The sequence below is a fragment of the Myotis myotis genome, unplaced genomic scaffold, assembly GCF_014108235.1.
Source record: "Myotis myotis isolate mMyoMyo1 unplaced genomic scaffold, mMyoMyo1.p scaffold_m19_p_2, whole genome shotgun sequence".
NCBI lineage: Eukaryota > Metazoa > Chordata > Mammalia > Chiroptera > Vespertilionidae > Myotis > Myotis myotis.
In genome coordinates, this window is record NW_023416324.1 from 89,747,598 (window position 1) to 89,764,997 (window position 17,400).

The 17,400-nt window shown below is 44.1% G+C and overlaps 1 protein-coding gene across 1 annotated transcript in view; it reads right to left on the minus strand.

Moving 5' to 3' along the window:
* Positions 1 to 17,400, minus strand: part of LY86 (lymphocyte antigen 86) — a 66,277-nt gene that overhangs the window by 26,179 nt on the left and 22,698 nt on the right. The window contains exons 2-3 of the mRNA XM_036352426.1: positions 1,900 to 1,986; positions 198 to 326 (exon numbers count right to left, since the gene is read on the minus strand). Coding sequence (XP_036208319.1) covers positions 198 to 326; positions 1,900 to 1,986 — 216 coding nt within the window. The remainder of the gene's footprint in view (positions 1 to 197; positions 327 to 1,899; positions 1,987 to 17,400) is intronic.

The following is a 17,400-nucleotide window of genomic DNA, read 5'->3' on the forward strand; positions in this document are numbered from 1 at the left end:
GATTTTCACACCCACCTTATCAGGTAGGCCCTGTGGAAGAGCCTTACGGTTATTTTTATGTAACAGCACATGACACAGCACTTAGATGCTGACATGTGAGGTGAAACTTGTCCACAGATTCCCAACAGGGTGTCCTGACTTCAGCAGAGATCTTGTTCCTGGGCCTCAGCAATCAGTGACAAAGACAGACAGCTTACCTCCTTTCCTTCTTCCACAGAAAGAAAACTTGGGGAGATCCTCTTCACAGATGGGATAGGAGTAATTCAAAAAGGGCACTCCTTCTGTCAAGAGACTTGCATCAAGAAACAACTCTTTTATGTCCTCTCCTAAAGGAAAAGAGATGGGCTTTACCTAGTGTGGGTTTCTGCATATCAAAGCATTCAAAATTTATACAAGTATGAGCCCCAAGAACTTGCATTTCCAGCAGTCTGTGCTGCACAGGGAACCGTTTTCTTGGTAAAACAACATTTAGGCCAGCGGTTCTCAACCTGTGGGTCGCGACCCCTTTGGGGGTTGAACGACCCTTTCAGAGGGGTCGCCTAAGACCATCGGAAAACACATATTGAATATATAATTACATATTGTTTTTGTGATTAATCACTATGCTTTAATTATGTTCAATTTGTAACAATGAAAATACATTCTGCATATCAGATATTTACATTACGATTCATAACAGTAGCAAAATTACAGTTATGAAGTAGCAACGAAAATAATTTTGTGGTTGGGGGTCACCACAACATGAGGAACTGTATTAAAGGGTCGCGGCATTAGGAAGGTTGAGAACCACTGATTGAGGCAGTGGTGCAGGGGACTGTGGTGCCAGCCCTGAGTATGAGATGAGGTGCTTTCACAAACTTGATCTGCTTGGAGGAGATAGTTTATCTGCTGCGCTCTCCTGTCCTGATGCCATGTCCCCTTAATGTGGTGGCTGCAAGTCTGGCTTCTATCACTTTTCAGCCCCATAGTATTAGATACCTCCCTGACAGCGCCGGGGTGTGAGCAAGCCTGCACACCCCCACTGTTGCTGGGCAGATGTTGTAGCATAATTACACAGGAAGCTTCAGGGTGCTCTGCAGTGCTGGCTTCCAATTCTTTCTGAAACTTTCTTCCATTCCTCTTTTTATGTTCTGCTCCATTCTCCTTTCATTCTGCATTTCTCTGTCTCTCCTCATAGCATGTATTGAGCTGCTGCTATAGAGTCCAGACGTTGTGTGAGGTTTGAGAAATACAAGGATGCATGAGAGTCTTTAGACTCTGGGAATGTTCCCTCCATCTCTGTGGACTGACTCCCCATGCTAAGTTTATTAAATCCTCTGCTCTGGTTTTGATAAACTCTTTTAGAAAAGCGATACTCTAGTAACTATAGCAATATGACGATTAATTGTTATGGCATGACCATACAAATGTAAACAATCAGAAAGCATTGGAGCTCATTGATTGGGGTGGAGTGAGAAGATATTACACACGTTTCACTGAGTCAAGATTGAAGAACTTATATTAGCTGTTTGGGAAATGAAACAACACAAAGACTAGCCATGTTGCTGGTAGTAGACTTGTTTGTTGCTGAAATAACTAAACAAAAACTCTCTCCTGAGCAAACATCAATGCTTAAGCTCAAAATATTTTCTTTCTCTGTCGGGTATACTGATTCCAGGTGCTTATATCATACAAATGAGTGCCTAGAGTCTTTTCAGTACAAAAATCACAACATTAAATGAGAGTTTTACTCTATCTGGATGTTACTCAGAGAGAGAACTGAAGAGGAAGATGGAAGTAGATTTAATTCCACAGAGTGCTGGGGAGCAGGGGCTGAGCCAGCCACTCCAGTTAATACAAGTAATTGGGTGAGTGAGTCAGGAAGAGGTTGTTTTATTTCATGTCAATATTTTTACTTACTCAGAATGATTCCAAATCTAATGTTGATATTTGATTTTAAGTGTTCGGAACACTGGTCAATAGAAAAGCCAAAATCTTGTAATGGATCTGCCAAGAGAAAAACAGCAGATTAGGTGTGAATACACCGTATACTCTGCAGACTCATATTCAAAATTCACACCATTGATATTATTTTTTCTATATGAGTCACTAAAATTGATTAAAAAACATACTGCCCAATACATTTTTTGCATAGGTCTATGATACTTTCAACAACCCCTCCCAGTCTCTGTGAAGCCAAAGCTGCCCAATGTCATGTTCAGTCTGAGAAATGAGCATGGTGTCTTTTTGGTGGGTTACATCTTCACTTGTTAAATTTTTATCATTGCTTGAATCTTTTTATTTCCTGAACTTAGACTTAAAATTGCTCATTGATTGCTCGAAACACTTTCCAAAGTATTTATTATTATAATTAAAACAGAAGAATCTATATGCAGATTTTCAAAATTAAGACCTGCCTTAAAAATTCCATCCCAGTCCATGCCATCCTATTCAATGTAATACTTTTTCCTCAAATATTTCACTATATGTAAGGTATCATGTTAGATCTGATAAGGGCTACAAAGATAATATTTTTAACACATAACTTCTACTTATTCAAAAAACTCCAATGGCTCATCTATCCCCTAGAAGAGTGTCAAGAAATGTTCTACTGGCCCCATCTTCCACCCTCCATGTCACAAAGCATCCTCCATTCCCGGAGGTCGGGGCTGCAATGTAAGCTCCCAGGAAGTTCCCACCATGTTTGAGTTACGCACGCGCTTCCTCCCATTTATCATGGCCTCACCCCTTTGGGCCATTGTCTAAGTGCTAAGGTGTTGCTCATTCTCCTTGTCTTTGTGAAGGCTTCCCTGATAGTCCCCGACATATTTGTTTGCTCCTGAATTCTTAAAACAGTTATGTCTGAAATATTTTTTAAAGTGTACAAACATGTATGATTTTATACTTTGCTCTTTGATTTACCCCATAACGCAGAACTCTTAAAAAGTAGGAGCTGGTGTTTTGTTTTCCATTCCTTTTTCCTTATGTTTCTCACCGGGCCTGAGAGAGGAGAGCTGGGTCTACATTGCACTAGTCACTGAGCTGTGCACTTCATTTATGAGTTTTCCATTGAATTCTTCAGACTCCTAGCATCTAGCAGAGAGCCTCATGATCAGACACGTGGCAAGCGCTGGATAAGTCACATAATGAATGGATGAAAGGGCCGTGTAGTAAGCCACTATCTCTCAGCTCCAAACCCAGTCTCCAAACTCTTGCTTTGTGAAGCTGGGGCTCTTCGAAATCATGTTTCTCCTCTGCTAGAGGTGCCAGAGGGAAACTGAGGCTGAGCGGGAGGAGAGACTTGCTCCTTCCTGCGTACTTGCTGGTACTTGAGAGTGTCACCTGGCAAGGGCGTGTCACCCTGGCAGTGGCAATTGGTTCATGTCCAGCTCTCGTTTGCACCTTCCTGGAATCAGCAGAAGCTCAGCTTTGCGGGCCCCGAAGCTCCTGTGATGATAGTACCTCAGAAGCTGTCACCCCTTCCCCCAGAAGTGGGTGTCTCAGCCCCACAGGACTCTTCTTTCGAGGGTCTAGTCAGCCGTGGGCAAACTACGGCCCGTTTGAAATGAATAAAACTAAAAAAAAAAAAAGACCCTACCCTTTTATGTAATGATGTTTACTTTGAATTTATATTAGTTCACACAAACACTCCATCCATGCTTTTGTTCCGGCCCTCCGGTCCAGTTTAAGAACCCATTGTGGCCCTCGAGTCAAAAAGTTTGCCCACCCCTGGAGGTTCTAATAGCTCCAACCACTGCCCTCTGCTCTCCCAGCCTTTGGGGTGGTAACTGCATCTTCACTGCCCCCTTTTTGGTTTTTTTTTGGTTCTCTAAGAACTGCTTAGGCAATTCCCTATATTAAATTCTCTGTGTTAAAATAACTGACGTGGTCCTGTTTTCCTGACCAGGTCCAGACTGCTGCAACAAATAATGATCTTGAGAGATAGGTATGATTTTCCCCGTTTCATAGACTCAGAGAGGTGCTATTAACTAGCAGGGTCAAGATTAAAACCAGAATAAAAAACAAAGAAAGAAAGATAGAAACAAACAAACACAGAATTGCCGCTTAGTGTTGTGCAGAGGCTTTCACAAAGCAGAGCCTCAAAGATGCATGTTAATTACTTGATTTGCAAGATCGCCTGGAATATTTGTGTGCAGGCCTGTGGCATCTGCTAGTTCTCTTTCATAACTGGTTTCAATTTCAGCTGAGCTATGAGCTCACATTTGTCAGTGATAGTGTGCCAGACAGTTTTATCACCCACATTGCTGACCTGGAGGATGCATAATTGTCTGTGGTTTTGCTGTGGAAATGATCGCTAGGCAATTTCAGCCTTGCAAACCGAATCTAGTGACCTTTAATCTGGCCACTAACTTTTCTGGGGGGAAAAGCCTTTTTCTCTTCTGCTCATTTTACTTCATAAACATCTCTGTGCTGTCCAAGGGCTTCCTTCAGCTTGGAAAGTAGGAGCAGCGGGTAAAAATGCAATGTTTCTGTTACATATTTGGCACTCGGTGTTGAAAAAGAGAGTCCAACTAACAGATGTTTAGAAAAGTACATCTGAAAATTGTGAATACATTTAGGTTGCTATCTGAGGAAAAATAAAAGAGGCCAAGTGTGTAATGCTTAGCTACTTAGCAGTTACAGAATGATACTGTACGTTTAGTGATATTTAAAGGTAGAGATAGAGAGAATAAACTAAGGACAAAATAAGGAAATAAAATATGTCTTTGATACTGGAAAAATATTGTTAGGAAAATAATTGTAATAAGGAACAAAGTCACAAAGAAAGCAGTAGGCTACTTCTTTCTGAAGATGTGTTTATAAACACAGAAAATGAGATTGCGGGAAAAGCACCTTGGGCTTGGCGATCTTTCCGATCAGTTATTTTCGTTTTACATTTGAGAGTGAATATGCAGCTTGCAGTCATCTTGGGGGACATGACATCAGTTCCTCCCATTCCCCAATTCCATCCTTAGAATCTCATATCCTCCCCCTATTGGTCTGTGTTTGCACTCAGGCACTCAGCAGGCTCTAATATCCTCTGTAGGCCTCTGACATTCCTCCACCAGATGCTGCCAAGCGGGGTCCCCTGCCTCAGGGCCCACATAATACCTTAAGATTATAGGGGTTCCACATAGTTGTTTGCTGAATTAATAATAGGAGTTACATGCACATTTTTGTGGTGTTGTGCATCGTGGGAGGCATCTTTAGCCTCTCCCCACTAGATACCAGCAGCAGGCCTGCCCCCAACTCCAGCTGTGAGGAGCAAAAACGTCTTTAGACATTGACAAATATCCCCTGGGGGACAAGCTAACGTTGTGGAGAACGGCTGCTTTAAAGAATTGCTTTGTCCGTTACCAGATTACCAACTGTCTCAGAATCACCTGCCAGAATAAAAGGTGGTGAATTGCATTTTTAAAGTTCTCTTTATAAAGAATTTGAACTGATCGGGGGCAAGGCAGAGACTTTCCCTTGGACACTTGCTCAGGTGATCTGTAACACATGCACATCACCTGCACTTGGATGTTGTGAAAGAGTAAATTGGGAAGTTATTGCGAGTTGGTGTTCTTAGGCTTTCAGGGCAGAGAGAATGTTTCCTCCAGACTCATCATTGTATAGAGAGCAGCAAACAAACTGAGCAAAGAAGCAAAGCTTCATGGTAAAATATATAGCCTGTTCATGTGAAATATTTTTCCTCAGCTTCTAAGCTCCTTGTTGACATGTATGGCTTCCACCCAAGGGAAGACGGTACTTAGAGTGAGTGAGTCCAGCTTGCCCCAAATGCCCTGCTGCCCCCACCATCCTGGGACATGGTTGCATGGAAGCAGCCTCATCCCCTACCCCCAGAAAGTTGAGAGCCAGTCCCTGGGACTGAGAAGAGGCTCTTAGAAAGCAGCGTAACATCTGCCTGGCTCTCCAAGGGCAGCAGCAGTCAGCGTGTCCTGGAACTGCTTGGGGATCACCCACGGAGTAGAACAGACCTAGGTAAACAGGAGGCGTAGCCTGTGCAGGGTCTAACGTATCTCAGCTCTGGGAACATGCTTGTGCCTGAAGCTCTGGAGGTGGCCTGTGCTCTTCGGGGCCGGCTGGGACCGGGTGGTCGTCCAGGAGAAGACAAGCTCTCCTGGGTATTTTCTAACCAGTGTTCGGGTCTCAGCTGGACCCAGGGGAAGGAAACAAAACCCACTGGCACAGCCTCGGGAGGGGCATTCCCCACCAAGGACAGGGAGGCTGCTAGCCTGGGGGCCCTGGGCAGTGCAGGCCTCTGGGCCCGGCAGTGTGGTCCCAGGCTCCATGGCATTAAGTCCCGAGCCAGGGCATTGCTGGGCGCTCTGCAGCCTGGTCACTGGTTAGGTGGTTTGAGGGATAGAGGAGGAGCCGACTCTCATGCTGCTCATGCCATTTTTATATTTCATAGCTCTGCTTGAGGGGTTTTGTTTGACTTCATATTTGGACATAATTATATTTTCACAGAAAGTTGCAAAGAGATAAAGAGAGGTTTTAGGTACCTTTTACCCAGCTTCCCCCCATGGTAACATCTGACATAAAATATAGCACAGTATGAAAACTAGGAAACTGACATAGATATAATCCACAGCACTTATTCAGATTTTTTAGGTTTTAAAAACTAATGCAAGGTGGGTGAGCATAGGCTCTCCTGCCCCATGAGAGGTGGAGTTCTTACAGCAGCGCCACCCTGAAAAGGAGCTGGTACTCCTCCAGCCTCATCTCCGCTCGCCTCCCAGGTTCATATCCAAGTCCATCCCCAAGCTTGTCCATGTCCTTTCTGCTACATGAAGTTTGTCTCCCTCTCTCTTCTCTTTCCCTCTCCCTCTTCCTGCTGCTCTCCTCTCTTCTGCTCTCTTCCCACCTCTCTCTTCTTCTCCCTCCTCTCACTCCCATACTTCTCTACCCCTCCTTCCAGGCCCCCTCCCTCTCTCTCTCTCTTTTTTTCCCTTCCCTTCACCCTTCCCCCCTCCCTTTTTGTCCTTGCACCCATCCAGTACTTAGATGGATGGCATCTGAGACCCAGAACACTGCCTTTTCTTCTAATACTATACCTTAACCTTCTGGTTCACCCCATTACTTTAGGAACTGGTGTTGCTTCCTACATGTTCTGTGAGCAGAATACAGGCTGACTCTAGGAGTTAGAAATTACAAAGCATATTTCATAGCATGCTTTTAATAGAGGCACAGCTTGGGGAGGGGAGGGAAGGACAATAGAGAATGGGAAGGCTTTACCATTAACACACAGCTTAGCTGCACTGGCGAGATCAACTCTAACAGCTTATGGAGAGAAGAACACTTGGGCAAAGAGACTGTGAATGAAGCTGATTTGCTTCTGTTTGCTTAATAAAACAGTACCAGGTAGCTTCTTTTTTTTAAATATATATTTTTTATTGATTAAGATATTACATATATGTCCTTATCCCCACGTTACCCCCTATCCCCCCCCCCCCGCTCATGCCCTCCCCTCCCCCCCCCCCCCCCCGGTGTCCGTGTCCATTGGTTAGGCCTATATGCTTGCATATAAGTCCTTTGGTTGATCTTTCCCCCTTACCCCCACCCTCCCCTACCTTCCCTCCAAGACCCAACAGTCCAATCAATGCCTCTCCGTCTCTGGATCAGTCCTTGTTCATCAGTTTATGTTCATTATATTCCACAAATGAGTGAGATCATGTGGTATTTATCTGCTCTCCAGTTCCATCCATGCTGTGGCAAATGGTAAGAGTTCCTTTTTCTTCTTCCTCTTCTTAAAGAATACCTTTCAGCATTTCATATAATGCTGGTTTGGTGGTGATGAACTCCTTCAGCTTTTTCTTATCTGTGAAGCTCTTTATCTGACTTTCTATTCTGAATGATAGCTTTGCTGGATAAAGTAATCTTGGTTGTAGGTTCTTGGCATTCATCACTTTGAATATTTCTTGCCACTCTCTTCTGGCCTGCATGGTTTCTGTTGAGAAATCAGCTGACAGTCGTATGGGTACTCCCTTGTAGGTAACTGACTGTCTTTCTCTTGCTGCTTTTAAAATTCTCTCTTTGTCTTTTGCTCTTGGCATTTTAATTATGATGTGTCTTGGTGTGGTCCTCTTTGGGTTCCTTTTGTTTGGGGTTCTCTGCACTTCCTGGACTTGTAAGTCTATTTCTTTAACCAGGTAGGGGAAGTTTTCTGTCATTATTTCTTCAAATAGGTTTTCAATATCTTGCCCTCTCTCTTCTTCTGGTACCCCTATAATTCTGATGTTGGTACGCTTGAAGTTGTCCCAGAGGCTCCTTACACTATCTTCATATTTTTGGAATCTTTTTCTTTTTTCTTTTTCAGTTGGGTATTTTTTGTTTCTTTGTATTTCAAATCTTTGACTTGATTCTTGGGATCCTCTTGTCTGCTGTTGGATCTCTGTATATTATTCTTTATTTCAGTCAGTGTATGCTTAATTTCTAGTTGGTCTTTTTTCATATCCTCCAGGGTCTCACTAAATTTATTGGCGGTTTCCATAAAATTCTTGAAAAACCTTATAAACTTGGTTTTGAACTCTATATCCAGTCGTTTGCTTTCCTCCATTTCTGTCATTTGTGACCTGTTTCTTTGTCTCCGCATTTTTTATGCTTCCCTGTGTTGGTAGAGTGGTTTTGTGTGCAAGGTGTCCTGTAGGGCCCAGTGGCTCAGCCTCCCCAGTTACCTGAGGTGGACACTCTTGGTGCACCCCCTTGTGGGCTTTGTGCACAGTCTTGTTGTAGTTATGCCTTGATTGTTGTAGGATCACTGGGAGGAATTGACCTCCAGGCCAATTGGCAGTGAGAATCAGCTGTGTCTGCAGTGGGAGAACTTCTGTGCTGAAGACACCCTTATGAGGCAAGACTTGCTTCAGTGGGGCTTTGGTGCTCACTGAGTCTGCCCCCTGAGTGTGTCCCTTATGGATCTGAGGAGTTGTAATCTGGGTGGTCCCCCTCTCTGACAACTGGGTACACTGGCTCTTGGATCTAAGGAGGTGCTAATTTAGCCTCGGCCTGAGTTTACCCGTCAGGAGCTACAAAGAGAACTGCAGATTCCCCTTCCTTTTTTGGATTTTGGAGGTGCCCTGATGAGGCCCAGCTGTGGAGCAATGCAAGCTGCTGTGGGGCCTTGGGCCTTCTCTTGGAAGTTCTGGGTCTGTCTGGCCCAGCTGCAATTTTTTAGGTAATTTTCAGGTTGCAAGGGGCCGGGGCATTCATATGCAAAAGCCTCTGCCGCAGCCTGGGTGGGGCGGGGTCTCAGGGAATCAAAGGGCGGAGCAAGCAGCTATGGCGCATCCTCAGCCCAGCCCTAAGGGGCCGTGGGTCTCAGTGTCCCGGTAATTGCTGGAAGCACTTCTGAGGGAAAGCTGCCCTCAAGCTCCGAGTTCTGCCTGCTGCAGACAGTCCAGTTTCTCCCCGTATGAGTCCTGGGTCCCCAGAGACTTCCCGGAACCAGAGTTCAGAGCAGTCGGAAGCTTGTGCCTCCCTCCCGATTCAAAAAGACAGCCCTGTCCTCAGATGCCAGCCCCTTTCCGCGCACATGAGCCTCCGTACCTCTGCTCTTTACTTCCACAGCTCCTCTGGCTCTCAGTGTGCTTTTCTTTCCTTCTAGTTGTAGAATTTCCACTCAGCCAGCCTTCCTGTAGTTCTGGATGATGTCTGTTTTGTCTTTTCGTTGTATTTTTGAAGTTGTTGTGGGAGGCAGCAATTTCCCGGTATTTACCTAAGCCGCCATCTTAGTTTCTCCCAGGTAGCTTCTTGTTATTTAATAAAAGGGGTATATTAGGGTTCTCTAGAGATTGTATATATATATATATATTCTATTGTATATGTATAATATACAGGGTGTCCCAAAAATGTATACACACTTTAAAAGCTGATAGCTGTTAAATGAAAATGAAATGCATTTTAATAAACACTGCCTTTGTAATTACACCCTGTATATGTATTACATAGAGGATATATATAGTAAATACATATAGTATATCTAATCTATGTACCTATCGTCTATTTACCTACCTGAGAGGTTTATTATAAGGGATGGCCTCACACAGTTTGGTGTGGTGGGCACAGCTGACAAGCCAGCGGGCCAGAAATTTGAGATTACCTGTCACAGTCATGAGACTGGACTGCGTCTTCCTCAGGAAACCTCAGTCCTTTCTCCCAAGGCCTTCAGCTGACTGGACCAGGCCCCCACACAATGTGGAGGACAGTCTGCTTTACTCCAAGTCTTCTTATTGGAAATGTTAATCACACCCACAATGCCTTCACAGCAGCATCTTCACCGAACAGCTGGTGCCAGAGCCTAACAAGTTGAGACATAGAGTCCCCCACCACAGAGGCCTCTTGTGTCACGCTGCCCGAATCCTCCACAGCTCTTCCAGTTGAGCATTCACAGCCCTTCCGGCTCTTATCTGGTCAACAGTTAGTTAGCTCAAGATTAAAATGCCTCTAAATGGCTCCGCACATTTGTGGGATGAAGTTTTGGAGCCCCTACCAGGGGCAGGAAATATGTGGAGTGCTTGGGATATAGAGGTTAGAAAAAGCCATCTCAGTTTCAGGAGGATTATGAATGGGATGACCTGGTCCTGTGGAAGCACCAAGAGTGATCCAATAACTTCCTGGGAGCCAATGATGACTTTAGAGGGAGTGGGTGACGTGATCTGATCTGTGATTTCACTGTTTTTCTATCCAAATCCTGACCTCTATGGGAAATGTCACCTCATCCCACAGCTTCTTTCTCTCCATTCCTATGAACTTATGATCTATGCCAGTTACTTACCATGTAACAGACTGCCTTGTGTACTTACTCAATATGTTATGTGATAATGCCTTGCCTCTCCAAAGGCTGTCCCATCTTCCAGGGCAGGACTTTTCTATTATATCTTATTATATTATATCCTCTTATGTCTTTGATTACCGTCCCCTTCTCATTGTGTCTGACATGCACCTGAAATGGCAGGTGCTAACTCACTATTTGCTGGATAGATGGCTCTTGTTTTAATTCTCTACTTTCAGAAGACATATTTACCTCTATCTGCTGTGAAAAAATCAATTTGAACAATTTCCAATAAATGTCTTGTGAGAGGTTTAGGTCTCATACAGGAAAAATTTGATCGCTTCTCTGGGGCCTTTGTTCCTTCACAATCCAGCTCAACTGCACTCCTCTCCCGGATGCTGTCTGCCCTTTCCTCATCTGTCCTTCCTCTGGTCTCACACTGCAGGCTGTGTATATCTTTATCATACCTTTATCATTACGAATGTGCTAAGTATTGCTGGTTTGCACCTCTCATAGATTACACTAGGGTAGGAACTATGTTTTATTTATCTCAGAAAACTAGAGTCTATTCTAGTAAATGTGTCCAGGAATGTCACTTGGTTGGATAAATAGATGGAAAGGAAAGAAATCAGATACTTTGATGATAGCAGAAGGGAAGTTGAGCTTGTACTTGCAGGTTTTCTGGGCACCAGCTATTACTTGGAAAGCCTAAGTTGTGAGGCCACTAATATTGATCTCTCCTCACACTCAGAAGGCTTTCTGAGAAGGTGCTAGTGCATTAGCTTTGTCATCATAATAGTGGGAATTTGCTTTGGCATTTAGGATAGAATTTCTGAGTGCAGTTGAAAACCCAGTCCCAGTCCAAATGGTAGCAGATATTCCTGTCATCTTTCAGAATTCTTTTCTAAATAAAACAAAATAAACAGAATTTGCTCTTGACATCTTCCTTTAGGTTGGATGATTACCAATTCTTCAAGCTTGTACTCTGTTTACAATACAGGTCTAGTTATGCATGAATCTGAAAATTTGCCTTCTTGTGTAGCTGCATTTTGATTGGGGTGTTTTAATTTTCCTGTGTGATTCATAGGAAAACATTAAAGGGTCACTGTGAATCACTGAAAGGAGTATGATGAGTAAGGTCAGTGAGATCCCATTGCTGGAAATTCATTACCATAACAACACAAAATTAGCCTTTATTTTGTCTGTCCTTGATGCCACGGTGGTGTGTTCCTTCCACTCTTCTCCATACTCCTACCCTGACTTGGAAGAGAAAGACATGACCTACAGTGTGGCAAATATATTTTAATTATATGTTGTTATGTCATTTCCTGATCTCTTCTTTTTTTACACCTGTCAAATCTTGTCACTATAGAATGGCACGACAAGGACCCTTTGGGCCACTATTTCAAATAAGAGTAGTTTCATCCCCATTCAAGTCTTTTTGGTCAGCATTTCATTGGAAACACACACACATTTAAAGTCTGATATATGATCTGGCTTCTTGTCTAATCAAAATGCTTAAATATGTTCTTGATATTGACTACAACAAAAGTGGAATGGACATCATCATAGTAGATTACCTATTGTTTGTAATGCAAGATGGTTCCAACATCTGAAGTCTATCTGGTAAGCTTAATGAAGGCATTATTGAGTATAAAGGTATGTTTGGTGCTACGAAATTCAAAATTCTAGATCCCTCAACTTGTCTGCTTCTAACTGTAAAAGAAATGAAGTTCGATGGAATTCATTATTGATGGAAAGGGATATTTACCTGCATGGCCCCTTGGCTTCTGAATTCCACTCCCCCAGAATAACCTGAGATTGGCTTCCATCAGCTTAGGAGGAGATGGCTTTGTATCATAAGGTAAGCATTAGAGACCACGGCAATGAAGACAAGCTTTTATCCAAAATACCTCGTCAAATGTCTTAAGAAAAATAAGGACCCATTAGAGGCTGACATGCTTGATCCTTTGAGTCTTAGGGGTAGATCAACAACGAAGACTAAATGCACAGTTGTATGGTGTGTTACCAAGAGGGCACCACGGTGCCACCTAGCACAGAATCTTAACATGAAGGTGAGAGAAAACTAGAACCTGTCCTATAGGTGAGATAGTGGCTTGAGACTGGGAATTCTACTGTAGCTTCTCATTCATTTCACTGAGTATCTGACATTTGGCAGGAAGAGCATCAGGCCTTGGGTGTACAAAGTCAAATCAGAAAATGCATCTGTTCTCATCTGGATTGCAACACTTCCATCATCTAATTACAATGCCATACAACTGAATGATAGATTCATTAAAAGATACATGCATCCTTCACTCTCTCCTTTATAGTCAACATAGAGGCAACGTTTTATGGTCTTCTCTGTGCAAGGTACGTCTTCCATGGGTGCACTTCATTCTGTCTATTTTGGCCCCTTTTTAATCTTAGTGACAATGTTGCTAGTCACTCTTCCAATAATATTTATTAACTGTGTCATACACACCAGACACTGCTAGCTAGACCAAGCGGGGCAGGAGGCTCTTGACCAGGCCAGATACCCTCAGAGCCCCGGTATTGGTTAAGTAGTGATGAAACTGCCAGGGCTCCTCCAAGTCTAGAAGCATTGGGGTACTTTTCTATTCTGTTTGGTATTGATAATTGTTTAACTTTCTGTAACTAATCTGGAATCAGTCCACCTGGGATAGGAAAACTGAGTAAAGCTAGCTTGTTTTGTTTTTAATGGGAGAGTAGAATTCAGAGCATGTCTCCATTGCACTTTGAGGGTGGGGGTTTGGGTTTCACAAGCAGGCAGACACCCCCTTCCTGGGGGGGGGGGATCCTTGGTGACTCCACGAGTCCTGGGCTGAGGAATAGTGGGACCGATGGCAGTATTTGGTGACATCGAGACACCACCAGATACACTTGTCATATTTCATTTCTGCATTTAGCACAAATCTGTTCATCTCTGACAGGGGACCAGAGCTGGGTCCTGATGTGCAGGGAGTTTCACCTGATGGTGTGTGGCTGTGAGGGTGAGTGCTGGGCTTTTATGTTTGTTTTGTTTTGTTAATGCTGGAAAGAAATTTCCTCCAACTTCTGGAAGTTGTGAATTGGGTATGGTGTTTGTTTTTTTTAAAGAGCTAAGGTGTTTGTCCTTGGCGTCTCGTGCTGTGGAACACGATGCATGAATGACAGAAACTGATAAGCTGACTGGGAGGTAACAGCCGAGGGCAGCCCTGGCCTTGCTCATTTACAGAACTGCATCTGAGCCCAGAGTACCGGGAGTTCCCAGGTGTACTTGAATCATCCATTCTCTCCCAATCTTGTGAGTGGCCAGGACACCAGGTATTAGTATCTCCATCACGTGATGAAGAGGCTGAGATCTAGGGCAGGGAAAGGACTGTTTTACCTGAGGACTCAGCCTCCAGTGCTCTCAGTCTGCTCCTGTGGCTCAGCCCCCACGCTGCCACGTGGGAGACACAAAAGGCAAGAGAGGCCACTAAGAAAAAGAAAGAAGCAGAGCTTTGGACAGAGGCAAAATGAGTCCAACCCCTGCGCCAAGACCCTGCTCTTCTTACGCTGCAGGTTGATCACAGGAAGGAACAAAAACAAAAACAAAAACAAAACAAAAACAAAAAGCCAGCTTCCCAATTATGCTAGCTTGCTGGCTGGGGTCGGGTAGGTCACTGCTGCCCTGCAAAGGGGCACCTGCTTCTCTACCCAAAAGACACTGGCATGGCACAGAGTGGAAAGCAGAGGCATCGGAAGGTTTTTCTAGGAATCAAGAAAAGCAAAGTCTGTAGAGCATCTAGGTCAGTCCCAGGCAAATAGATTCTCAATAGAAGGGCAATGCTGACTATTTTCATTGCAGCTATAGAAACCAACTTCTTTTAGAAATTTTCTTTTTAATACCAGAGCACTCTAGGCTTAAAATAATTTATCCAAGTTCAGTAGATATTTCTGGAACAAAACCTAGATGTCAGTGAGGGCTTGCAGCCCTTGTGCTATAAATAGGATTGCATTGAACAATTCGTGGTCCGGATGCTTGCCACCACTGGTTCTCAAACTTGACTGTAGATTGGGATCACCTGGGTGGCTCTAAAAATACCCATGCCTGGGCTCCACCCCAGGAGGCTGGGTGCTGCCTGGGCATTGAGGTTTTTCAGTGCTCCCAGCTGATGCCACAGCTCAGCCTCATGGGAAAGCACCGTTGATAAGCCATACCAAGTTCTGCACTCGGTCCTGGTGCATGCGCTTGTGGGTGGGCTCCCAGATCTCCAGTGCATCCCTCCAGGCTAACGTCTCACCCCTTCAAAGATTTCTTCAGAAATCTTACAAATCTGCTCATAAGTTTAATAGAATTTATGAAGATTGGGGATTTCAGGAAGGCATGCCCCTCCCCATAAGCTACTTGTCACCATATTCCTGCCTCCCTCCCTCTCTTTTTTAAAAAATTATTTATTTTATTAAATTGATTGGGGCGACATTGGTTAATAGGATCATATAAGTTTCAAATGTACATTTCAAGGACACATGATCTGTATATTGCATTGTGTGCCTGCCACCCAAAGTCAAATTATCTTCTGTCACCATACATTAGGCCCCTGCACCCTCCAGCCCCCCTTCCTTCGAGCAAGCACCATCTGCTGTTTGTATCCACAAGTTTCAGTTTTATATCCCACATATGAGTGAAGTCATATCGTTCTTAGCTTTTTCTGACTGACTTATTTCACTTAGCCTAATATTCTCAAGATCCATCCATGTTGTCACAAATGGCAGTATTTCATTATCTCTCTAACTTTTGTCTCTAGAGGAACAATGGAGTATTTCTGTCTCAGTGCCGGGGAAGAACCCCCACCAGGCCCCCGGGCCTCAGCGGCTGCCCCAGTGACTCCTTAAGGAAAAAGGCAGGGCTCTGCTAGTTAGAATTCTTGTAACAGCTCCTAAGAGAATTTTTTTCTATCTTATTTCAGGACTATTGACTCTGAGCCTAACACTAACCTAGACGCAGAAAGGTTTGAGATGGGATGAAGAGGGTAGAGCTAAATGATGGACAGTGAGAGCTGCTGTGGAATGGGGACATGAAACATGGCGTGTCCATAACAAACTCCAAAGGTGGGGAAGAACTTCCATGGAAACACAGCAGGGTTTTGGCAGATGGGAGTGGGAGCGTGGGGCCTGTGCCGGAGAGGCAGCCCCCTGCAGGGCTTGGTCAGGCCTCTGTGCTGGGGTGCAGAGCATCATTTGTGGGTGGGATCAGATCAGTCCCTGAAATCAAATTAAAATAGAGCAGCCTGTGGTTTTAAATGAAAGACATCCAGCCTTGATTAAGGAGACAGCTGCATCTTTTACAGCCTGGTCAGCTTTGTCTTTCTCTGCTCTCTGTGTTCAAAGAGGAGGCCAACTCTGCAGTCTGGGAATTTGGGCACCCTCTTCCTGTGGTGGGGACTTGGGCGGAGTGTGTTGTATTGTGTTATGTTGTGTTGTGTGTCCAGTGTCTCTCCAGGACCTTTGAGAATAGAATAGCACCTCATCCATATCCTTATTCCTGACACCATTTCACTGCCTGAGGCTGCCTCTGGTCCTGGATACAGGGCTACACAGACAGAATAACTTTATTCTTTTGAGAGAGGCAGCAGGGTTTAAACTGAGAATTCTCTGAACAATAACTCCTTAAGAGTTTGAGAATGAGAAACCAAAACCAACACAGTCCTTTTACTATTTCTGAATTCCCCCACTCTGACAACACCTGTTGGGCTCGTTGCACTGTGATCGGTGGGGAAGAAATGTTTGTTGAGAGAATGAAGGTACATTAATCAATAATCAGACAGGGAAAGTGAGGGAACAGATCTCCTTTGCAGTAATTGAGCTGACTTTGAAAAGCCCGCCTGCTTATCTCCTCAAATGTTTTGCTAACACATTTCCTTTTTTAATAAGTCAATTAACCCTAAAATACCCTTAGTTTGCCTTCTCTTGGTATACATGAAGTAAGGATTACTTTCCCTTCATAGTTCTCAATCCTCAGACTTGGGAATAAATATTCTTCCAATTAGATTGTGTTTGGGATACATGTTTGAAGTCAGAGCAGCTATCTGAGCATGCCAGCAATTTGATTTCCCTATTTTTGGTAAATGCTGAGAAAACAGAGTGGGAGATGCAACTTAGACAGGCGAGACAAGAAACCTGATACCTGTTGTTTATTGATCAAATCACAGACCTGTTTCCACTGCCTACTATGTGCTGAACACTGAACTACATGTGAGGGTACTAAGAGATGATTCCATTTTGGGCATAGCCCCTGACTTTTCGGAACCTAGAGTATAGAAGGAGGAAGAGAAGGTAAACACAGTTGCCACAAGATGCCACAGAGCCCAAGAGAGGCCCTCAGACCCATCGTGGGTGGTCAGGGAGTGCAGGAGGTGACAGTGACACCAGAGCCCAGTCTTCAAGCTGCAGGGGACCCAGGGGAGTGTGACGGGAGAGGTCACTTTTATAGTTCTGACCACATGCAGGTGCTGTTCTAAGCACTATATGTATATTAACTCAGATCCTCAGTAAAGTGTTAAGAGAGAATTCCCTTCATTTTAAGAGTCAAGATAACTGAAGCAAAGAAGGTTTAAAGAAACTGTGCACAGTCACCCCTCTGGGAGGGCTGGAGCATGGAC